Consider the following 25,390-nt stretch of genomic DNA (forward strand, 5'->3'; position numbering starts at 1 on the left):
AGGTGTATTTCTTCCGAGATCATGTCCAATCAATTGAATTGGCCACAAGTGGACTCCAATCAAGTTGTAGAGACATCTCAAGGATGATAAAAAATAAATTTGATGCACCTGAGCTCATTTTGGAGTGTCATAGCAAAGGGGTTGAATATTTATTGACGCAAGACATTTCAGATTTTCATTTTTGATTGATTTGTAAAAAATAAAATTCCACTTTGACATTATGGGATATTTTGTGGACATTGGAGACAAAAGGTCTCAATTTAATCCATTTTAAATTCAGCCTGGAACACAACAAAATGTGAAAGAGTCAAGGGATGTGAATACTTTCTGAAGGTACTGTAAGTTGTTTCATTAAAAATAACCAGGAGAACGGCACTTTGACTTTGACAGATATGCCTCCACCCACATTATTACATCACTAGCAAATACAACCCTTTGCTTGGCGGACGTGAATATTATGATGTGGGTGGGGGGGGGGGAGTGTGAGGCCTCACCACACGTCGCTATATACTCTGGGATGGGGGAGGGAGTAGTGGGGAGGGGAAAGGAGTGTTCTGGATCTGCGTTTAATTTGAGAACTTGAGAGAAAGACAGGGGGAAGGGGGGAAACATGTGGGGGGGGTGGAGGGGCTTTTTTAGGAGGTAAGCATCGAGGAAAGGAAGGAGGGGCATTTTCCTTCAACAGTTAAAAAAGCCATGCCAATGTTTGTGCCTTTACTTGATTTCCACATGGATGATGAGCTCTATAATCTCTTAACCTTGCGGGATTGATCCGAGCAGCAGTTCCGACTGCTTCAAAATATATATAAAAAATAAAGGCTTTCATTTGTTCAATTCACAAATTCATTGACACCCTTTCTTCTTCTTGACCTCTGGAGAGTTGCATGGTGATGGAGGAGGATGGCATCAGGGGAAGGCGATGGAAGGCAATGAGAGGGCAAGGAAAGAGAAGGCAGCAAGAGGGGAGGGAAGGCAGCGAGAGGGGAGGGAAGGGAAGGCAGCAAGAGGGGAGGGAAGGCAGTGGGAGGGGAGGGGAGGGAAGGCAGCGGGAGGGGAGGTGGAAGCAGTGTGGGTGGGGGACGCAGCGTGAGGGGAGACAGCATGAGGTGGGGGAGATAGCATGAGGTGGGGGGAGACAGCATGAGGAGGGGGAGACAGCATGAGGTGGGGGAGACAGCATGAGGTGGGGAGACAGCATGAGGTGGGGGAGACAGCATGAGGAGGGGGAGACAGCATGAGGAGGGGAGACAGCATGAGGAGGGGGAGACAGCATGAGGAGGGGAGATAGCATGAGCAGGGGGGAGACAGCATGAGGTGGGGGAGACAGCATGAGGTGGGGGAGACAGCATGAGGTGGAGGGAGATAGCATGAGGTGGGGGAGACAGCATGAGGAGGGGGAGACAGCATGAGGAGGGGGAGACAGCATGAGGAGGGGAGACAGCATGAGGTGGGGGGAGACAGCATGAGGTGGGGGAGACAGCATGAGGTGGGGGAGACAGCATGAGGTGGGGGGAGACAGCATGAGGTGGGGGGAGACAGCATGAGGTGGGGGGAGACAGCATGAGGAGGGGAGACAGCATGAGGTGGGGGAGATAGCATGAGGTGGGGGAGACAGCATGAGGAGGGGGAGACAGCATGAGGAGGGGGAGACAGCATGAGGTGGGGGAGACAGCATGAGGTGGGGGAGACAGCATGAGGTGGGGGAGACAGCATGAGGTGGGGGAGACAGCATGAGGTTGGGGGAGATAGCATGAGGTGGGGGAGACAGCATGAGGAGGGGAGATAGCATGAGGAGGGGGAGACAGCATGAGGAGGGGGGAGACAGCATGAGGAGGGGGAGATAGCATGAGGAGGGGGAGACAGCATGAGGAGGGGAGAGACAGCATCAGGTGGGGGAGGGAAGGCAGCGTGTGGTGAGAAAATAGGAAGGCAATGTGAGGGGAGGGAATGGGAAGGCAGCGTGTGGGGAGGAAATAGGAAGGCAGTGTGAGGGGAGGGAATGGGAAGGCAGTGTGAGGGGAAGGAAGACAATGTGAAGAGAAGTTGAGGTGAGGGGTGGGAAAGGCAGCAGAACAGAAAGGTAAGGCAGCATAAGGGGAAGGGAAGGAAACGTGAGGGGAGGGGGATGGAAGGCAGCATAAGTGGAGGGGAGGCAGCGTACCAGGGCATTACTGGAGCGAATAAATGTGCCCAAAGGGCAACGTTTTCTTTTTAACCATTGTGTGTATAAAACCAGGCAGGAACATTTAAAAATTAAAACTCTTGCGAGCTACCTGGCAAAGGCATACCTGCATGTATATTAATATATTGCAGCAACGATTTGTATTTTTATATTCATATTTTCTCATGAAAGCAGATCACACAAAATAGTGGAAAGCAAAAAAAAAACCCCTCCTCACTTGCAGCAACAAAAAAGTACCTCTTCGCTTGCAGAAACTACCAACTATTTATATATTGCAGCAACTATCAGTACATTTATTTTAATAGTTTGTAATGAAAGAAGATCACACAAAACGGTAAAAAGAAAACTGCGTATGTAATTACCGAAAAAAAAAGGATCCCTGTTGACTATATCGCCATGGCCAACAAAAACAAGTTCCAGAGCATGGTGTTGCACTTATCGAAGTAGTTAAAAATACAGACATAATACACGCTCTCCTTGGCTGTTTGCTGACATGCTATCTCACATACAGTACATACTCGAAACACATTTGTACCTTTTAATAATATATGCTTTTCGGAGATTGAATTGCTAAATATCAATAAATTTTATTGCAAATAAAGTGTACCAATTAAATGTGGCTAACATGAATGTTCCAGTGTTCTGAGTCAACTGGAAACTTAAATTAAATAAGTATTTTGGCTTCTGAGAGAAAGGACACTCCTGCAGACAGCTGCTTTTTATCTGTGGCACTTGATAGAATGTGGAATGCTCGAATCACTTTGAGGAATGCTTTGTATATTCCTTATTGCCTCATTGATTTATAACTTGTTTCTTTTTATTGTTTGATCTTGCTTCACGACTCGTATCTTCACTGGGAAGATGTCGGGGAGGCTGTTCTCATCCTAGCTTCTCAACTGAGTTGTGGCCTTGACTGCCAGATGTATTCTGGGTTTTTTTTTTCCATACCTGTCCACCCTTGTTTGCTCGTGTGTATAAAAGGCCCTGATTTAGAGTGCTCGGTGAGAGAGGGAGATGCTATGCATAATGCATTGAATGTCTCTCCCTCCCATACGTGGATGTTTGAATTATTCAACCGAGTTCAAACAAAAATATTTACATATATTACATACATATATATATATATATATATATATATATATATATATATATATATACATATATATTTATAAATGTATGTATATAGAAATGTGTATATATACATACTTGTATACACATGCATATATACATACTTATATGCAGACATATGTATACATATATACAAACATATAAATATACATATCTATACATATATATATATATATATATACATATATATATATATATATATATATATATATATATATATATATATACACACATATATATGTGTGTATGTAGAGAAGAGGTAATGACAAAACAGTGGGGAACAAACATTAGATCTGTGGAAGGGAGAGGGATGCGGTAGGGAACACAGGGTATACAAGATGGACTATACAAGATACAGGGACTTTCAGGAAGGAAACGGAAAAACCAAATTTTCACTCATGCGCTCCCTTGGAGTTCCCTTAGTTTGCATGAAAAGTTTCAGGCTGCTAAGTTTCATGGTTTTGGACACACACACACACACACACACACACACACACACACACACACACACACACACACACACACACACACACACACACACACACACACACACACACACACACACCTCGGCCCAACTAAACATTGTCATCCAAGCAAGGTGAATGATCAAAGTGGGTCCCCCTTGGAGGCACGTTAAACTGGTGTCCTGTCTGCTAGCATTAGTTTGTGGATGTTAAAGATCCCACGGTGTCCTTCATGATGAGCATTGATTTTATCCATGCACCAAATTTAATTTAAACCCCTCAGCTGTTCTCAAATCACATTTTTACCTAACATGATGATGACATCTGACCTTTGACCTCTTGACCCCATAATCTAATCAGTTTATGTATACATCATGATCATACTTGTACCAAGGTTGACTTCGATCCTTTCAGCCATTCTTAATTTATAGCGGTAATGAAAAGCCTATCATGGATGGACGAATAATCAGACTGAGAACCTGAAAATATACTGCCTCCGGCCACTTAGTCAACAGAGGCATTAAAAAAAAAATAATAATAATAAAAGTTTTTGCTGTCTTGTTATATCTTGAACGACTGTTTAGGCCTTATTATTTTATAACTTGGTTTACGGATCCGCCGACGGTATATTTGCCGAAATGAAATATAAATATAAAACACATTTTTAGCCTTTTATATATATATATACATTTTCCGCCGAAGGTGCAAAAGTTTGAAAACCCGAAATGTAAACGTCGGCATTTATTTTCAAAATATAATTTCGTGCGTGCGTGCCAAAATGCCGAGTCCCCTTTCACCAAACTGCACAGTCATCTTCGGTCATGACGTCTGAGCAGTGGCCAGCGTGGTTCAGATTGACTGTGGTTTCTGGGGCGAAAGTGATTGTTAAGAAGTATGTCGGAGGTATAAATTTGAGTGATTGCATTGGTGATTTAATCACGCAACATCTTGATGACGAATATTCTGGCCAAACGATTGCATCAATTCAGTGCAGCAGCAGGGATGATTCGCAGGCTACTCTCGATCGTGCCGATTTTGTTTCCGTCGAAAGTTGTACACCGCTGTTCGTATTGAAAGATTTTGGTGCCAAGTACGTCAAAGTTTCCCTGCGAGATGCTGATATTCAGCCTTCAACAGACCAGAAATCAGCATTTGATGTGCTCATGGGGATGGGGAGATGGGACGATCAGATGCCCGCTGAAAAGTAAGAGCTGGTTATGGCTCTGATTGACAGTTTTGAGCGTGTTGACTCGGAGTAGACACCTTTTTAAAACCATATCCAGCACTATGCACTGGTGTGCACGCACACATCTATGACTTGGACAGCAATTTTCTCTGCATTGTTTCCATTTGTTTGATGATCCAACAGGTTTCGATAGGAAAAACATGCCAGACTATATTGTAAAAACAAGTTTTAATCCTTCTTTATTGTTTTTCACATCAGATGATACAGTGAACATGAGCATCCTGCATTTGAATGGTCTTCCATCTTCAATGTTTTCTTCGATCCTCCTGGTCCGGGATTTATATTTATTTTCCCCCCACCTACACTTGTCTTTTCCATGGAACATCCGAAAAAAAATCATAAAAATATATAATTTCTAAAAATTGAAATTATACTTATATTTCGACCGACCGACCCTACATTTTAGCTGAAGAACTGCGTAAACAAAGTTATAAAATAACTAAGGCCTTAGCAGTAATGTAAAGATTCTATATTATTAAAAAAAAAAACAACAGAAACCTCTACCACAAATGATGCAATTAGGTTACGAGGTCGGCAGTTGAGTAGCGAGAGAGGGGCAAGTTGCCCACCATCACAGAATCAGTTTGTGAATCCTCCAAAGTATTTTTGTGGACCCCCTCCAGAGATGGGTGGGGGGAGAGATTGGTGCACTCTTGAGAGACACTTGGCCTTACGATTGAAGTCCTCAAGATTCTTGGAGATCCTCAAAATTCCTGGAGATTCCACAAGCTGTATTGGTCACACCATATCTTTTTAGCAGTGTAAAATGCCACATGACCTTTTTCAGATAGTCTCCAAGGCCAGTCATCAGCACAGAATTCAAAGTAAAGCAAAGTCAATTTTTGCCATTTTCAGCTCATTACAATGTACAAGGCCTTGATCTGAAGCTCCATGGAGTATGGCTTTCTACTTTGGTATGATTCCCATCTTGCCCTTTTGAAGGCAGTGGTATCTTTGGTAAATTCCGGAGTGGTAAAACATTGTTGTGTTTGTGCAGTCGATGGAGGAATTTCAGAGTAAAGGTAAGATTGTATGGGGTAGTAAGGTCCGTGGACGAGTAGGAGACATTTCGATGCAACTTAAGTAGGGTAACTATTAGCTTGTGTTACGCATCCTCGAGATTGTTGGGGTGGTGCTGTGTTAATTAGGTAGGGATTAAGGCTAATTTCTCCCAGCCTGTGATTGTCCCCCATGACCTTTTCCTATGTTTTTGCATTACAGGACCGGCAATAAAAAGGAACCATGTCCTTAGAACAACAACAACCAAGTCGGACATTTCCAAGCAGGCCAAATCCCTGCCTCCAGGAATGACAACTAGCAAACCACGCCCCCGAGGTGGATGATGGATGGGCATGACTGGACAGAGAGAGACAGAGAGAGGATCAAGTCAGGATTGGCGGTCGGGAGGATCAGAGAAGCGAAGAGAAGGGAGTCGGTGAGGAACGTGCTTGGGGAGAGATGTCTCGCTTTTCTGGCTTCCCCTCGACACGGTGAAGAAGGCTGCATGATTCTCATGTTCGTGCTGAAGCGGATTTGCTCGCGTGATGGAGTAAGATGCAGGCCATTGACTGTTCAGCTGAGTCGTGCGAGACCGTGCCTCATGTTGTGCCATTGGGGAAGAAGGTGGCACCATTTCGTAGAGGAGCGGCGTCGGCAAGTACGATCGTGAAGAGAAGCTGCACGGAAATTTCTGAGCCCTGGTGTTGAATATCTCTGTCTCTCTGCAGGTCAAAAAGCAAACCACACCCCAGGAGTGGATGATGGATGGGCATGACTAGACAGAGAGAGACAGAGAGAGGATCAAGTCAGGATTGGCGGTCGGGAGGATCAGAGAAGAGAAGGGAGTCGGAGAGGAACGTGCTTGGAGACAGGTGTAGTCTTGCAAGACCTGCATGTCATCTCGTATCTCCCATAGCTATATTTGAGCTTTTCTGCACTCACTGACCTGATGAAGACCTCCTCTGCCTGCATCGCTCTTTCACACGTTGTGCAGCATGCAGAAAAGGGGTTAGGGATTGTTTACGTGCACGTGTTTTGCCATACATTCCTCGGTCTACACTTTGTGTTGAAGAGACGCAAATAAAGGCAAAACCCAATGGCCAGTTGATTTGGAGTTACTATGTGTGATGCCTTTTACAACTATTTCAGTTACGAAAACAGCCTCTTGTAGTACATAGTTGCCCTGCAAATGTTATGTAAAGCTTTTAACTTTGCTCTAAACTGGTAGGGGGCCTTTGTTATTTGAGACAAATTTAATGTTCCTTGATGAAAGGTTATAAAGAGATAAAAATGGCAAAATAGCAAAAAAAAAAGTGAATAAAATAAATCATGAAAAATGCACAAGATTAAAAAAACTTCAAACAAGTTGTGTTGAAGTTTGTCTCGAGACATTTTCAGTAGTTGACGAGATTTAAGGTCAAGAATAAACATGACATCTTTGGAAAAATAAACAAGGAAACAAGATGATGAGGAAAGGAGATGGACCTTATCTTCAAACCCAGTAAAGAAATCTTTCGCATAAACAGATGACAATTATGCATTTCAAATTGGATAACAAACTAAGAAGTCACCAGGTCAAAACTTTTCCCCATTTTAATTGGTTGTAATTTTGTCCCCCTCTTTGTGGAGGGGGGGGGGGAGGGGGAGCATACCAGGAAGTGTTTAAAAGGATGTGAATGTCTCCATTTCTGACAATGTCATCCAAATAGGTCGGTATTCCATGGCAGTATTTTAATTTCATAAAAAGCATCCTTTTTTGAGATATTTCTACTATACATTTTAAAGTACTGTACTTCAAGATGACAAAATATTTTAATATTGTTAAAAAGTTGTGGGATAACATCGTACAGCCAGGATTTCAAGAAAATAGAAATAATTAAAAAATAAACATATGCACAGGCTTGTCCGGCACCACAAAATTACATTGAGAAGGTAATTCTAAATAATGTAGTATGTAAAACAACAAATGAAAAAGCTGCTGAAAAGAATGCGAGGAAAAACTTCAAAATAACAAAAAGCATTAGGTAGCTTATTTTAAAATAAAATAACAATAATAATAAAAATGTTTTTTAAAAATCAATATAAAAAAAACAAAAAAAATCAAACAAAAATCCTTTACAAGTTTTGCTTGTGGAAAACAACCACAAACCAAACAATTTGTTCATGGCCCATCAGACTCCATACTCTGACTTCAATGCTGCACAAGGCAACCTGTTTTTACATCATATTGTTAAGGTGGAAAACTGGGGGAATGGCAAAAAAAAACAAAACAATCAAGCCATAAAAGGGGAGGGGCTATGAGGAGGATTTCTGGATCGTAAGGGAAGTTTGTCAAGAGTAGATAAGAAATCAAATTCATTGCAAAACTGAAGTCTAACTTTGTATGATGTAATGATCCAGGAGAGTAGCTATTCACTGAATTACATATAGCCTTTTAATATGATGTAGTTCATCCTTCATCTTAAGCAAAAAAAGGAGACTCAACATTGAAGCGAGAGCTCAACACGCTCCTTTAGCCTTGTATTGTGATGAGAGATGCAAAAAGCCTCACAGTTCAAGTCACGAACTTCTTGAGTGTATCATGTTAAAACAGTTCATGATAAAAGCACAATCCATAGATGGTTCCGAGTCGTCGATGGAGGTGGTGAGCTGACAGAAGATTCGCCAAGAATCATATTTGTTGTTTCATCTGAAAGGCCAAAAGAGGGAAGCTTTCAAATAGTCATGGTGAATCTTGAAAAGACATGTCATTTCAGTTGATCCCTGGATGCGTTGTGAAGTTAAATGACGTTGGCACGACATGGGCTTGAAACTGATATCCTCCTTGTTTCTCAATCCGTTTGGACTCTGTAAAGACACGAAACAGGATATGTCGAAAGAACGTTCAAGGGGATAAGAATAAGCAAGATTGAAGGAAACGAGTTGATAAAAGTATGCAATTGAAATACAAGCAGAATCAAATAAGGAGAAAACCTGCAGCAGCCATTCGCTGATCTGCAAATGAGAAAAGCTCTTGCACTTGGCGACATTGCTCCACAGAGAGGTGGGCTGTAAGTGCACCATGCCATGCAGGATCTCTTTCTTCCAACACTGTTCACAGAGTGGAAGCATTAGTTGGGAGAGAGGTCAATCAGAATAGAGTTGCTAAAACGACAAATATATTTTGAGCACAATTACGAACTTGTACACAACTGTTCAAATGATCACAAGTACAACTAGAACGGCACTCGGTAGACAGCATACCTCCACCAGGCTGAACAGTTTACGTTTTGTATCCCACTGATAGGCTGGATCTGGATCTGGACCTGAACCAAAACCTAATGAGCTTGTCCTTGTCACCTACCCAAATCATCCACCAAATTTAGTCCAAATCTGTTTGAGATATCCTCTTCATCTTCTTCTTTCGGCTGCTCCCGTTAGGGGTCGCCACAGCGGATCATCCGTATGATCCGCATAGTGATTTGGCACAAGTTTTACGCCGGATGCCCTTCCCGACGCAACCCTGGTCGCCTCTTACAACACAGGGATATTGTTTTGTTTGAGATGTCATGTTTGAGATATCATGAAACACAACACTGTTTGAGATATCATGCTTTGCATAATTTTTCGGTTCAATCTCTCAATGATGAAGAATTACTTGAAAAATTAAATTCTCGTATCCAGATCCTGTTCTTCCCCAAAATCTAATCAATTCGTCCTGTCACACACCCAAACTGTCCAAATCCATACATAACATTTTGAGATATCGTGCTCACAGATAAACAGACACACAAACAAACAGGGGTGAAAACAACCTCCGTCCACCTTCAGTTTGGAAATAACTGGAAAACTTTGCACCTTAAATTATCTGCAACGAAGTTATATTGAGCTGAAATGACAGGACAATGTGCTTAAATGACTGTAGGTTATCGGGATACAAGCGCTCCACTCTGCTGACAGAATGGTTCTTCATGAAACCCCGAAAACCAACAGCCTTGAACTCACTAAACCAAGTTCCACATCGAAGGAAGTGCTTTGAGGAAACATACATTCCCATGATGTGGCAACATATTACAATTCTTAGGATCTTCGCTCTTGTACTCTTCATCCGTTTCCAGTTTACCATCAAGTAACATCCTCACTGGAGGCCTGCGGCTCCGAAAAATCTGGCCACTCCAACCAGATTCCCCTTGATATTGTAAAGAGAATAGATGTTGAAGCATTGTTTATATTGTATGAATTGAGGTCAAGTTGTGAAAATGTGCGGTTTTATTTATTATTTTGTCTGCAGCCTGTGGCTGCTGGTTTCGTAAATGCTGGGAGTATGGCTGCACCACTGATGCAGTGCCCCCTGTTTCCAGTAAGCTGGCACTCATTTTGCCAACCTCAGAAGGATGACAGGCTGAGTCAACCCACCTGGTGTTACTTAACGGCACAACAGGGGCACGAACTAAAGACCCTAAGATCTTAAGGCAGCCACCTTCACCATTAAGCCAACACCAGGCCTATAAGGTGTGGTACGGTGTCGGGTTCAAGACAGCGTGGGCACAGCAGGTGCTCACTTGGATCAAGTTTGTGCTGACAAGTTTTGAGTGCAAGGTGGTAAACAGAAAAAATCTGACTAGTGTTACTTGGGAGGAGCGTGGAAGGGTTTGTTCAGATCGATGGATCGTGGAGTGGAGTTCGTTGAGCGTTTTATTGTTGTTTTGCTGTTACAAAGTTATGGTGGTGATGGGATTGTGGAGGTTTTTCCAAGCTGTTGAGTTTGAAGGTGGAGGTGATGCGTTTGAGAGGATTGTGGAACAGACTCCCTTTGTCTGTCATCTTGTGCCCCTTCATTCCTGAAAAAGTGGTGCCCATAAATCACCTCATGCTTCCTCTCACACTTACCCCTGCTCTCTTCCCCCTCATCCCCCACACCCCAACCCTTTACCGTTCCATTCCTTTTTGCCAGTCATCCACTCATGCGCAGTGTCATTGTCTCCTTGCTCCCCTTTGATAATTCATTTGTTTATAAACCTGCTGCTCTCTGTCATTTTGCTAGATCGTCCATGAGCCAAAGTTTCCATATACAAACATAACAAAATGTGCATTAGCAATGTCAAGACTTTCTCGGCCCAAAAATTATTACCTCCACTACCGAACGTGGATGGAGGTTATGTATTCACCCGTTTGTTTGTTTGTGGGCAGGATGTCTCAAAAAGTTATGGATGGATTTGGACTAAACTTGGTGGAAGGGTTAGGTGTGCGACAAGGACTAATTGATTCGATTTTCGTGAAGTTCCGGATCCAGATTCAGACACGAGAATTATTTAAGAGATTCTTCACCATTGAGAGATAGTGCAAAAAATGATACACATAGCAAGATATCTCAAAATGTTATGGATGGATTATGACAAAACTTGGTGGATGAGTTGGGTAAGTGACAAGAACAAGCTGATTCGATTTGGGTTTATTTACGCATGCAGATCCGGCCTATCGGTGAGATACAAAACGTAAACTATCCAGCCTGGCGGAGGTATGGGCTCCACCGAGTGCCGTTCCAGTTTTTATATCGATGATATTGATCACATATGACCTGACCCCTAAGTGTCGTGTGGCAATTGAAAACGAAGTACCTTAACCAGATGTTAGGAATTAGAAAAAAATAAAAATAAATAAAAATAAAGGAGACGACTTGATTGAAGCAACTGCACCAATTCACTTCGCCATAAACCGAGTAGAATGAAAATTGATAAAGCACCAATAAATCAAAAATGACATGAGCTTGTAAAACTGAAGAAAACTAACCTCGGACGATAAAAATCAACGAATATTCTAAAAAGAGGACGTGGAGTAAAAATATGAGAAAGACCATTCAAAAAGGCTCTTGTGCTTGATATGATAAACAGCAGAACTTTGTCCTCAAAATCTAGATGGCATTCTTCAGGCCCTGGGAGTGTCATTTTGCCTTTTAACTGGACAGATTAAAACCAACGAAGGAGGAGAGCAATCGAAATTGCTGACCTTGTAACACAGCTTTGAACGTCTGATATTCATCAATACCAGAGTCCTCACTGTCAATTGGAGTCGTGTACTCTTCTAGAGGAGATTCATCTTCTTCATGGTCTGGATCATCTTCGTAATCTTCCTCATTATCTTCCCCAGCTTCTCTGGCCAGCATTTCCAGATACTGCTGATCCATCTCATTAATCTCATCTTCGTCGCTGGCAAGCTCCTCTGGAAGAAAAAAAACAAGGGAGGGATGGAGGGAGAGAGGGTGGCAGGGGGTGTTGTGGAATAATCAAGTAAACAAATAAAGATGCATACAATGAACTTCTGATAGATTCATACATTCATTGTTGAACAGTTTATGAAACGTAAGAGTGAGATCGAGTGAGAATGAGAGACTCACAGGCTCACAACACAGACCACACTGAAAGGGACAATTGTGCACAATGCCAACAACTGTTTGCACAAGTTGACACCAGTACAAGGCTCAACGAGTTCTCGTGGTATTTCTTTAATTTTTTTTTTTCATACGACGCGATGTTTTATTTATATTGCACCATACCGACCTGCTCCTTGAAAGAATTCATCGTGACCATGATGTTATCCTGTGGGGAATGCCAAACGGCTGGAACTGATGCATTCTGGAATCGTATTTTGCAATTAAGAAAAATCAAATTTAACAATGTGAGCATGGGGAGGGTGGTGGTGCATTTTGGGATCGTAGTTTATCGAATGCCCATTTTTTTCAGGAAAATGATGGCGTGCAGAGCATTTCATTCGAGCAACACACAAACGGATACAAGAAGCATTTCTGTTTGGTACACCAGAGCCGATGAACGATGAAAAGAAAAGCCTTGTTAAAAAGTGGTTGCACAATCTCTGCAATGGAAAGACCTTGTATAGTTCCCCATTCACGCAAAGTTCCATGGTATGTGAAGATGATCGAGTCAACATGTAGAAAATGAAACTCAAACCTGCACAGTAAGTGCCAACGATATTTGTGCACAGGCAGCGTGGAGTTAAACTGGAACGGCACTCTTCGACGTCATCCGATATGCCTCCGTCCACACGATTACATCGTTGTAATACTTGTACCAAGTTTGATATAAATCCGTTCAGCTGTTCTCAAGCTTCACATTTTTACCTGACATGACCTCTTGATACCAAAATCCAATCTGTTCATCTTTTTACATCATTATACATACTTGTATCAAGTTTGGTCAAAATCCAATCACTGGTTCACAAGTTAGCATCATGTGAAGAGAATTTTCACATAACATGACCTCTTACCTTTGACTTCTTGATTCCAACACCGAATCAGTTCATCTTTGCTTCATTATCCATACTTGTACAAAGTTTGACTTGGATCCCTTCAGCAGTTCTTCAGTTATCACGGCAATGAAAACCGATCACGGACAAATGGACAGACGCACGGACAGCTATAAGGACAACCCAAAAACATAATGCCTCCAGCGACTTTGTTGGTGCAGACTTAAAAACGGTCTTTCTGATCAAGTCCGTAAATAACAACAAGATAAGCATTTCTGAACCCTGTATTGCACAGATTATGAAATGTTTGCCGTCGTCCTACACAATATTGTTTTGGTGACAGTTCAAGGCAGATCTGAATTTAGGTATTTTTGTTTGTGTATATCGTTTGGGGTGGACCAGCTGATTGAAGAAAATTGGGGTCCGGGATTTTCCACTGCCATCCTGGCTCGGGGTTCAGAGGCAAATGCATGGGGCAGAGGCGTGGGTCCTCATTGTTGCATGGAGCAAATAAGGTTGTCCAAAAACAAAAACTGGTTCGTTCTACACGACGCAATCGATGTTTTTCTTTTGTGGTGCTTCTGGCCAAAAATACCTTTAGAAGTCATTGGGATAGAGAAGCCTTCTTTTGCAGTGAAAACGTTTCTAATCCCCATGCTTAAAATAAACAAGTAAATAAATAAATAAGTGAGGCTTTTGTAATCGACTCCGTCTGTGTGTCCGTCCATGCGTCGTGCTATATCCTCCTAAATGGTTGTGCAGAAATTTAGCAAACTTGGTAGTTATGAGCACCACATGGTAAGGAGGTACTCGAGCACAGTCATTTTGGTCCCACCTCCCTGGGGCCCTGGGCACAGGATCAAAAGGTCAAAAAAGTAATTACGGGCTCAATATTTAAACATTTAAAAAAAATGAAACTCTATATATGCAATCAACATTGGGGGGGCGCATTAAATATGTAACGATTTTTTGGATTTGAACCCCTGTTCATGGGGGGATGGGAGGGGGAGGGGTGGACTTAGGGTCAAAGGGGTCAAAACAGAATTTTTTTTTTTTTAAACTCAGAACATCTATGGAGGTTCACAATCAGAGAAGACTGGAGAGCTCCCAAAGGAGACCGCAAGGTCAATATTTATATTTCCTGCTTATTTGGTTCAAACGTATACCCATATTATTCAACGACAGCAGGAAGCCTTTCGAATAAGGAGCATGGGTTAAACTGTAGAACTTTTGAAAAATATACATTTTGGGGATGATCCTGTCCAAATTGTAACAAAAAAACAATAAAAAAACCAATGTCACCCTCAGGGTAACCCTTATCTTGCCAAAAGGTGACCACGTGTGACTTCTTTAAGGTCACACTGAGGTGAACAAAGCTGCTATCCACCAGGAGCGACTCCTTGAGGAATATCTGCCTACGAGATATTCCGATGAGAATCGTTCAACAGAGTAACCATGAAAAATATGTTTGCCTCATAACGTCACCAAATGACGTCATAATGTCTCAAGCTTGACATATCTAGAAAGCACTCATCGAGGTGTTCAATTTGAGTTACTACATGATATGGTTCCTAAAACTTGAAAATTTGACCTTGGGGTCAAATATGTTTGACCTCAGGTGCTAACCATGAAGGTCAAGGCCAATCGCCACCAAAAACTAATCAGCTGAGCGCCAGACCATTAACTATATTCCCATAGAGTTTGGAGACGATTCGATTAAAATTCCTCAAAAAATAAGGGTTTCGTCGTTTCCCCTGATTTGCGACAAAGTGACCTTGACCTTTGACATTGATCTTCAAAATTTTATGCGCTGAAAGGGACCTCTATAGGCCTCTGATATGCGAAGTTACAAAAATTTCCAATGATAACTGTGCTCTGCAGAGTGATTTATACGTGATTACAGGAAAAAAACAAAAAACATATGAAGGTCAAGGCCAATCGCCACCAAAAATCAATCAGCTGAGCGCCAGACCATGAACTATATTCCCATGAAGTTTGAAGATGATCCGATCAAAATGACTCAAAAAATAAGGGTTTCGTCGACTCCCCTGATTTGCGACAGTGACCTTGACCTTGACCTTCAAAATTTTGTGCGCTGAAAGGGACCTCTATAGGCCTCTGATATGCAAAGTTACAAAAATTTCCAATGATAACTGTGCTCTGCAGAATTTTTTATACGTGATTACAGACAAACAAAAAAAAAAAACATACAAGCTGACCAACATATCTTGCAAAAACTTCGTTTTGCAAATAACAAAAACTATGCAAATGAAAGTGATGTTTGGGGAAGAATTTTTTTTAATTTCACCTGAACATCCATTGCTGGGAAGATTATTTTCAGTTAGTTGGTACAGCATTTAGTTGTCAGAAAATAAATGAATACTGAATACCACACGACTTTGCAGGACTATTAATACAATTTACTGGAATCATCTGTGCCTGTGGTGCAAAACCAGAGCATTCACTTCCTCCTTTAAACTTACGTCCATGTGATGGAGCAGTTCACCCTCGCTCTGGTGTAAACCAGAGCATTCTCTACCCCTTTAAACTCATGATCATGTGATGGAGCAGTTTACCGGAGTCACCTTCGCTTTAGTGTAAACCAGAGCATTCACTACCCCCTTATGTTATCTGTGCATTTCTTTACTTGGTGGATCGTTGACGCCATAATGCCCAAAATGTCTGTCTGTCTGTCTGTCATAATGTCTGCCCAAAAGATCTCTCTGTTGTGCGCTCGTGGCCATTTTCATTCGATTACATTTCCTGTATTAAGCGAGTTTTCGTTATGTCGGATCGTGAGTACTTTATTTATTTATCTGCTAATTTTCATGTCCGTCTATCTTTTGTCCCGGGATTCTCAGTTTTCGTCATCCCGTGCATTCTTATGATAAACTGCTATCTTATAATAGACATTGCAGATTTAGCATGTGAGAAAACATTTCGGCATGGCTTCAATGGCAAATCCACAGGGGAGGTTAAAATTTGTGATGTTCTCGACAAAGAGATCAACGGAAGTAACAATTCTAACCACCCCCTCCAGCAGGGGCCAGTAAACACACACGATGTCAGGTGTGATGTGGACAAGGGAAAGTCGCAAGTCGTAATAAACAAATGGGTTTCAAAATATTGATTTTATTTGCATTTATAACACTCGTTCCTGTGTCTGCCACACTTTTCTCATCCCCACTCCTCCCCCCCCCCCCCAAGATGAAAATGAATTGAAAACCTGATGGATTTATTTAACATGGTGGTGGTGCAGCACAGGCATGATGGGCCAAATGGCCTCCTGCATCAAAGTTCCTTGTGAAGGTTTAAATTGCCGTCGTATCGATGTGATCACAAACCTCATCACGACCAACGGACATTGTCAATTTTGCATTAGTGTGCAGCAGAATCGAGTCTTTACTTGGTACAATTTCAAAACAACACCGGTATTTTCCGTGAAGCCCTAAGGAGGGAATGGCGATGGAAAAATCCATCAATGGATGCTATTTCCGTATTTACCGACACAGACAGACGCTCTCCTGCCTGGCGGACATCCGATCAGTGAAACAAGCTTGCAAGCTTTTGTACCTAACTAACTTCTACAAAAATACCTCAAAAAAAATACCACCATGGGAGTAATTCATACAATCGTGGTCATGATGTGTTCCCAGGCAAAAATAGCATTCCTTTCCTGTAGTAATCCTCTGCAGACTACTATAGCAAGACCTGTTACCAACTACACTATATGTGAGTACAACTCTCATAAGCTATAATTATAACTGCAGCATTTTTGCCTGGGTTAGCATAGCACCCCATCTGGATGAAGTGGATTAAACGACGAATCAGCATATCGAAATAGCACCTCAATGACCTGTAATCGCAGAATGCTTTTCTGATGATGAACATGCGCAAATCTCAGTATGGGTCGTTACCGTAATGGATTGCCATAATATATGGAAGCAGTTTCACCCATTAAAGAGTGACGGACGGACGCTGCTCCTTTAAGTAATGGATACAAGTAATGATGAAGGCATAATTGTTTGGCAGTGATTTTTTTGCTTGACCCCAATAACTGTCTTGGGGTGTGCATCACAACCCAGGGTTCTATAATCGAGTGATGTCAAACTGGGAGTTAGTCGAGTCTGGTCTCAACTTTATTTTTATGAATATATATATATATATATATATATATATATATATATATATATATATATATATATATATATATATATATATATATATATATATATATATATATATATATATCTCCTTTGCCAACTTTGAGTGTTAAATATATTTTTTCATTACATGCACTTTGGAGAAAACCCCTCCCCTCGAAATTATTTGTGATCACCAGATGCTTCTACATCTGGAAGAGGCCACCAGTCGGCACGATATGGCTCCCTTTTTCTGTAAGCTTACCAGTAGCGATGTCCACTTCATCATCATCCTCTTCCTCGTCATCACTTTCTTCCTCACCCTCAGACCGGCTTGCATATGCTCGACGAAGGCCTTGCAACAGCAGCAACAGTGCCGGCACTAACTGACATGCTGCACGTGTTACTGGCTCTGGCCGTTGCTGCATCTCCATAAGTACGCACAGTCCAAGAACACACAGTTTTCGGTCATGAATCCTAAAGAAGGAAGGCAATAATAGCAGTCATTTGTAATTCATCGATACGAGACTTCCATCAAGCCCTGCCTACAATCTAACAATGGCAACCATAAACACTAAAGACAAAAGTACAGCTTGTCCAAAAAGTTTGACAAAATTTCACCAAGCTTCTTGCCAGAAAATAATGATTGATAGTGCAGGGTACCAAAATCGACAAAATATATGGCTGGCTACCAAAATACCAAGCCTTACTTCCTCTTAATTCAGAGCGAGTTAATTTCACAGGAAATACCGCACTTTAAACATCGTCTTCGTGTAGTGAATGCAATTAATTAACCCATGATCCTCTGGTATTTGTCACCCACTTTGCACACAAAGTTTCACCCTGATTAGATAACTTTCTTGTTTGTCAGAAAAAACATCCAGCGTTGTCTTTTTCTTCTTTTTTTTCATGGAGACGGCTAGAACACACTTATTTGGTTGGTAGTTTTGGAGTGTGTCAGATGTATGATTTGTAAGAATGAACAGATGGCAGCAGAGTCCAGCGAGAAACCGAGCAACATGCAAATTCCCTTCTAATACTATGTTGCTGTTGCGAGAACAAAACTTCACAACTTAAGTAGGCAAGCGTTTTTACCTTACAAGAGCAAGTAAAAACAAACATTTACCGACTCAAGTCATAGTCTTTCAAAAGAAGAGTCCAGAAAGAATTGCTTTATTTTTCCAAGAGCAAAAGCTTTACAGAGACCAAATAAATCGTCAAAACAGGGAAGCTTCAGCCGAAGCTATGTCGGGTCTTGTGAACGAGCAAAATGAAGAACAGATATGTTTACTGGCTTATTTCTATTTGGTCGTTCAAGCTAAAATACTCAACACCACCTCCTTAGACGCCACCAAACATGATTATCAATCTGTCGCACATACTGTACTGCCTATTTATCATCACATAAGTGTAGCATGGAAACTCATTCTCTCCTACAACTTTTCCACAATCCTACTTTTGGAACAGATGTTTGGTACTGCAGAACTTTAATATACAAGGAAAAAGAAAGAAAAGAAAAGAAAAAAACCACAACATATTGAGCAAGCTTTTCGTGCTATACTTCTCGGGGTTGAATCACAGCAAGAGGAGGAGGAAGTGAGAAAGTGTGCAGCTGATCGTATCAAACAGCATGTCCCTCTGGCGATTCGAGAAAAGAACTTGAGAGTTTGGACAGAACCAGTGCAAGCATGTAGGAACATTCAAGGATCGTCGGCCATTTCTTGTTCTTCTGCCATTGCGCAGCACTTCGTTGCCAAACCCCGTCTGTGCAGACCAGTACAACGCAGATATGTTCATGCTATTGAGCCGAGGTTGGAGTGTTTCACATTGACGCAAGTTGGAAGCAACCTTCATCCTTTCCATGGACCCTGTATTACATCGTCAAAAGGAATTTGTGCATTCTTGGTATGCATGCAAATGGTGAGTCCTCGGCTTCGGGGGGCTTCGCATCCCACCTCTCTCCAAGGCGTTGGTGTGAATGGTGAGTCATCGCCCAGGAGTCCGCTCCAACCAATCCAGAGCCAGAGATACTGATGACCAAGATAACAAATGGGGGCTCAGATTACCATTGACATCATAACTGATGAACCAATCAGTGTCAATCTTCATAGACAAGCTTATATCTGCACATTCTCTCACTTCCTGGATCTCTTGCTGAGATTCAACCTTGAAAAGTACGGCACAAAAAGCTTTGGTTTATATGTCGTTTGTTTTTTTGTATATTAAAATCCTACTTATGTTGTGAAACGTAAAAGGAAGATAAAGAAAAATAAGAAAATATATTTCTTGAATTCAAAACCAGTGTTTGATTGAGAGTGGAACCAAATGATGACAATAAAAAAATTATTATTGATAGGGTTCGCCACCATCTGCTTGAGAACAACACCCAGCACCATCGGGCTTTACAACAAAGAGGTCAACAACTGACTGTAACCCTGATCAGATGTCAACACCAAACGCAGGCGAGAGGTCAAACAAGGGCTGCTCGCTGCCTATATTGAACTCCACAAAGCATTTGATTCAGTGAATCGGGATACCCTCTGGAGTCTGGAGGATTCTTGGTCTTCGTGGGGTGCCACCAAAACTGATCATTCTGATTTCTGAACTATACTCTGGAACTGAGAGTACTGTGAGGTGTGGTGGTTCCATCTCCGACTCATTTGCAGTTGTTCCTGGAGTTTGCTGAAAAGTGTGGGGGCCAGTACACACCCCCGTCATTTATATGGACTGGATTCTAGGGAGGATGTCAGAGAGATCAAGCTGCGGTGCATCGTTTGGGAATGTCAAGATCTGTGACCTTGATCTCGCAGTCATCTTTGCGGAGATGCTATATATCCTTCCAGGAGGCCTCCAAATGCTGAACCAGGAGTCTGAGCCACTGGAATTATGGGTTTCTTGGGACAAAACTAAGATCCAGGCTTTCATTGCCATCTTGGATGCTGCTATCTTGCCTGCTCCTGTTTGTGGCGAGGATATTGCATTCACAGAGATTGACTTACCTTGGCAGTGATATTCATGTCTCCACATGTTGTGAGCCAGAGGTCAATAGACATCTGGTTCGGGCCTGGGGAGTCATGGATTCACTGGATCATGGGGTGTGGTGCTGTCGGTACCCATGCAGGATGACGAAAGTCTGAGTCTTTAAGTCCTTGGTGCAGTGCTTCCAATCTTGCTCTCCGGATGTGAGACTTGGACTCTGACCAAGGATCTGAGACAGAGACTTAACTCCTTCCGTACTTGGCCTCTTTGGAGAATCCCCTTGGCTATCGCTGGTCAGACTGTGTGTCTAACGAGCGTTTGATGAGAGAGACTCAAATGAGATTTGTTACCTGGATAGTCCGTAAGAGTCAGTTGCGGCTGTATGGACACGTGGCTCATTTTCCTGTTTCTGATCATGCTCACCAGATTCTCTCAGCGAGGGAGCCTCATCAGTAGAGACCAACGGGCTTACCACATGCATCGTGGTTGCAGCAGGTTGATCGCGATCTCAAGGAGATGGGGATGGGCCAGGCATCTGCCTGGGGGATGGCCGGACAGAGGTCCCTGGAGTACCAGTGGAAAGTGGAGGCAGCAACGTGCTGCTGCAGCACATACTCCCATACCTGACTTGACCTGTCTTTGTATTCCTGTCAGCGAAGTGACAGGTGGTATTTGCCAATGGTAAATAAATAAAGAAACATGGAAGCGATTAAAAAATAAAAATAATTAAAAAAATAAAACCCCATCAGTCTCGCCCAGTGCAGCGGCGGATGGGATCAGGCCTATTTTACTCACTGTGACTTTTCCCTTTGATATTATGACCCACTTTTTAAATAATCTTTTCCATATGTCCATAATAAAGGCTTGTTGAAAATTTGACGTCAAAGGCTCAACATAACAAGAAAAGTGTCAAGGGTGTGTGTGTGCGTGTGTGTGTGTGCGTGTGCGTGTGCGTGTGCGTGTGCGTGTGCGTGTGCGTGTGCGTGTGCGTGTGCGTGTGCGTGTGTGTGTGTGTGGGGGTGGGGGGGCACTTCCCAACATTAAAAGGAGAGTTTGATGTGAGATTAAATTTAGCATCGTGTGAATGAGGAAGTCAGCCTGTCAAACAAGCAGCCAACAAGGACATCAAAACATGAGGCAAGGGGCCATTTTGTTTTGTTTATAGAAGGTACAAGAAATTAGAGTGAAGGTGGGAATTTGGAAACAGATTTTTGGATAAGTTGGCCCGACTAGCCGAGGCAGACACACAAGATCAAAATAAAAAAAATTGGCAAACAAAAACAACAAGACACAAACAAAATTGCACAACAATAAACGGCAAAAGAAACATTCTGAACGGTTTACATAACTTTAGAAGCAGGTCACTCAGAGAGGAGAAGAAAAGCTGTCACCACTGGAAACCAGAATGAGACCACCATTAAACTGTACATTCTACATTGTATACCGACCGAAAGACTCGGTTTCAAGTACATTGTTTATTTTTAAAAACTAAAGAGTAATGGGGAGGAAAGTTAAATTTTGTACAAAGTAAAGGTGTTTCAATGTTGAGGTAATTCTACAACAGTTTAATGATGGTCCCAGCTTTGAATGTGCTGCTTGAAAACTCAAAAGCACTAACAATGACGTTAAAAAAGAAAAAAATTGCACACTGCTTTCATATAACCTACAAGAAAGCTAATGGTGCATTCTTCACAATGATTTAATGAAAGTTCCAAATTGGGTATACAAGATAAGTCCAACTCATCAGTAGAGACCAAGAAGCACTGAGAAGGGACAAGTTAATTACCCCAGGAAGCAGTCGGTATCATCAATCCAGCGGGAAACAAAGTGTCCTGTAATAGATTCTGTGCTGCTGGGTGGCCGCACACCCTCCAGTGTGCCAATAACAAGCGGAGGGTTGTAGTAAAGTGCGGCGATGACGATCTGAAGACACATTGTTCGAAGTTCACTGGAGCTCACCTCTCGTGATAGCCGTTCCAAGGCAGTTTCCACGAACAATGGGATAACCTAGAGAAAAATACATCGATCGAGAGCCAGCTAAAAATGTCTGAACTTCACCGAGTGAGCATACAAAACACAAGTGGGAGACATCACCAAATGAATTAACTTACATCATATTAAAATGGGGAAAAAGATCACTTTCATTCAGGAAAACCAAAAAATTGATATCAATTGTAACATATATCCATCTCTTCCATATAATAACCCGAGGAGCTATTCATAAGATAAATAAAAGAAAAAAAAGAAAAGCTTTATAATCAGTTATGAAGCTAAAAAGTAAGTCAGATAGGTCCGTCATGCTTTTCATATTTTGCAGCTTTCTGAATACCAGATATCTTTTCCAGGAGCATCATTTAACATGTACTGCAATACTCAAAAGAAGTCAAAATAAGGAATGATCAAATTTTGATGCAAAACTTTTATGGAGGAATAGTAAAAAAAAAAAAACAAGATTACACATGACAAAAACATTATTCCTGGCAACTTGGACTTGATTGAATTTAAGAGTTTTTTTTGCAGTGCAGACTTTATTGTTTAACATGCATGCCACGTATATAGGACCTGGGCACACCGACTATTAGCTCGACCTAGTCATTTTTTTTGTCAGGTGTGGGTGGGGGCGAGGGGTGTTTTGTAAACATAAATCAAGGCTCATAGAAGAGATAGTACACTGAACTGATCATGATGGAAAAGGAGAAAAAGGCACAGCAGGGTCATTCCATGTCAAATCAACCAATGCAAGTGACATTTCCCTACCATGCCATCTGGAAGCGAGATGACAACCTACATGCTGTGACAACCTACAACCTACATACTGCTCATACTTATTCGACAGTGTTATACTCTGAAGATAGGACTAATGCCATCAACTGGCCAATACCATCGACACACTCGGGACAAACCCCAGCGATGGGGCCCGAAGTTGCATAGTGCTAAAAAAGGTCCTTTTAAGGGCCAAAAGCCATGGACCACAACAAGACTAGTGGGTCCCCCCCCCATCCGCATCCTCCAACTCGATGCTGAGGGCTGACATTTCCTAAGTGTGAGATCCTCGTCAAGATCCTGACGGACATCATCATAGATGTAGCCATACTCCAGGAAACTCATAGCGAGGATGACAAAACGACTGCAAAGAAAAGGGTTGCAGGACACAACCTCATGGCCTCTGTTAACGCAGCAAAACATGGCCTCGCAACCTACATCAGACACGGTTTTCGAAATCGTAGACAAAAACACCACACAATAGTAAAGATAAGCGGTGTCACTGTTGCGAATAGGTACAAGCTGCCCACACAAACATGGCCATCACCTACCCTACCCCAATACAACCACCCCACGGTATATATCAGGGATTTTAAAAGCCACCACAATGAATGGGGATATAGGAAAAATGATGTGGCCGGAGAACAGCTAACTGATGGGGCATCAACGGCTGATCTCACACTTATATCAAGGTGGGGTTCAAGTTTGAAAACACAGGATCTGAAGTGGTTTGAGCCAGCTCTCAATATTAAGGGGAATCTGACTACTTCCAGTTTTCCTGTAGCCAACAGCAACGCACAGACAATGCCCATTCCTATGAACTTATTTTCCTTCACAATTCCTAAACTATCTCAGTTCGACTCACCAAACCTGGTGTTGAATGTGAACTTTTCATGCAGATTCTGAATCTGCAGTCAAAATCATGCCAGCTCAAATACTTACTGAGATAATTGCAAAAACCCATTTTTTTAGTCTCAATTGGACCCAAATAAGCAATGTGCCTGTGAACCAAAATGGTCCTGATCTACATTTCCAGATTACAGAAGACCTCAGCTTGGACTTATATTAAATTAAAAAAACCAAGAGGGTGTTTACTTATTGATGCAAAATATTTCAGTTTTTCATTTATAATTAATTTGTATAAATTTCCAAAAACACGTTTTCACTTTGTCGTGATGGGATATTTTGTGCAGATCGGTGACAACATTTTAAATTTAGGCTGTAGCACAACAAAATGTGAAAAAGCCAAGAGGTGTGAATACTCTCTGAAGGCACTGTAGATATATGCAGGGTGTTTCAACAAAAGTGAACCTTTTGAGCAGCCTGATATTCTGTTATTTCTAATGCTTCACCCTTCTCTCTTGCAGGTTATGGTGGTGGTGGTGGTGGTATGCCATTTCTAACAAGCAATCAGTAGGATCCTATGTCAACTATGATGTTCACGGTGGAACAAAATGTGAAAATCGTGATTTTGGGGTTTGAGACAAAATCCTATGTGCAGGTGCACCGACGATACTGTCAGTATTATAATGTTCACACCCTTAATGCACCTTCCAATGCGAGCATTCAGCAGTTTGTGGAGCACTTCCAAGCACATGGAAGCATGAAAAATAAAAATAAAGGCAACAGTGGCAACCCATCAAGTGTGACCAAAGACCAAGGGAACATTGACCTTGTGAGAAATTCTGCTTTCGAAAGTCCAAAGAAATCACACTGTCGGCGTTCCCGAGAACTGGTGATTTCAGCCTCATCTGTGTGGTGCATTCTCACTTCTGAACACAAGTTCTAACCCCTACATCATATCTGTAAGGCATAAAACAACTGAATAACATGGCAAGCCGAGTAACAATGTGCAATTTGTTCAGTGACCAAATGGAAAGGTACCCAAATTGGATCAACTCCTTGTGGTTCAGTGATGAAACACACTTCCATTTGAATGGGGCTATCAACAATCACAACATCTGGGGTGCTGAGCCACCTGAGGTGGTGTCTGAGATGTCTCCCAAGGGCCCCAAGTCCGCTTGCTTCTGTACGTTGAATGCCAGATGGGGTTTGCTGGGACCGTATTGGTTTGAGAACACCAATGGTAAGATGGTGACAGTTAATGGTGAGCGGTACCTCGAGGTTTTACGCCGATTCCACACTGATCTTGCTCAACGACCATCTCCAAACGAAGTCAGACTTGCATGGTTCATGCAGGACGAAGCTCCAACGCACACTGCTGGTGAAACCATCGACTTGCTCCACC

General features: G+C 42.1%; 1 protein-coding gene across 2 annotated transcripts in view; it reads right to left on the reverse strand.

Moving 5' to 3' along the window:
• Window positions 1-7,598: 7,598 nt before the first annotated feature.
• Window positions 7,599-25,390, reverse strand: part of LOC147024348 (importin-7-like) — a 138,341-nt gene continuing 120,549 nt past the window's right edge. For both annotated transcript variants that reach the window (XM_085884175.1, XM_085884176.1), the window contains 5 exons: window positions 22,166-22,386; window positions 17,666-17,877; window positions 12,005-12,217; window positions 8,993-9,109; window positions 7,599-8,866 (listed from right to left, as the gene is read on the reverse strand). In XM_085884175.1, coding sequence (XP_085740301.1) covers window positions 8,772-8,866; window positions 8,993-9,109; window positions 12,005-12,217; window positions 17,666-17,877; window positions 22,166-22,386 — 858 coding nt within the window. In that variant the 3' untranslated portion in view covers window positions 7,599-8,771. The remainder of the gene's footprint in view (window positions 8,867-8,992; window positions 9,110-12,004; window positions 12,218-17,665; window positions 17,878-22,165; window positions 22,387-25,390) is intronic.

The sequence above is a fragment of the Eptatretus burgeri genome, chromosome 6 (assembly GCF_056783735.1).
Source record: "Eptatretus burgeri isolate ZD-2024b chromosome 6, Ebu_testis_v1, whole genome shotgun sequence".
Classification (NCBI taxonomy): Eukaryota; Metazoa; Chordata; class Myxini; order Myxiniformes; family Myxinidae; genus Eptatretus; species Eptatretus burgeri.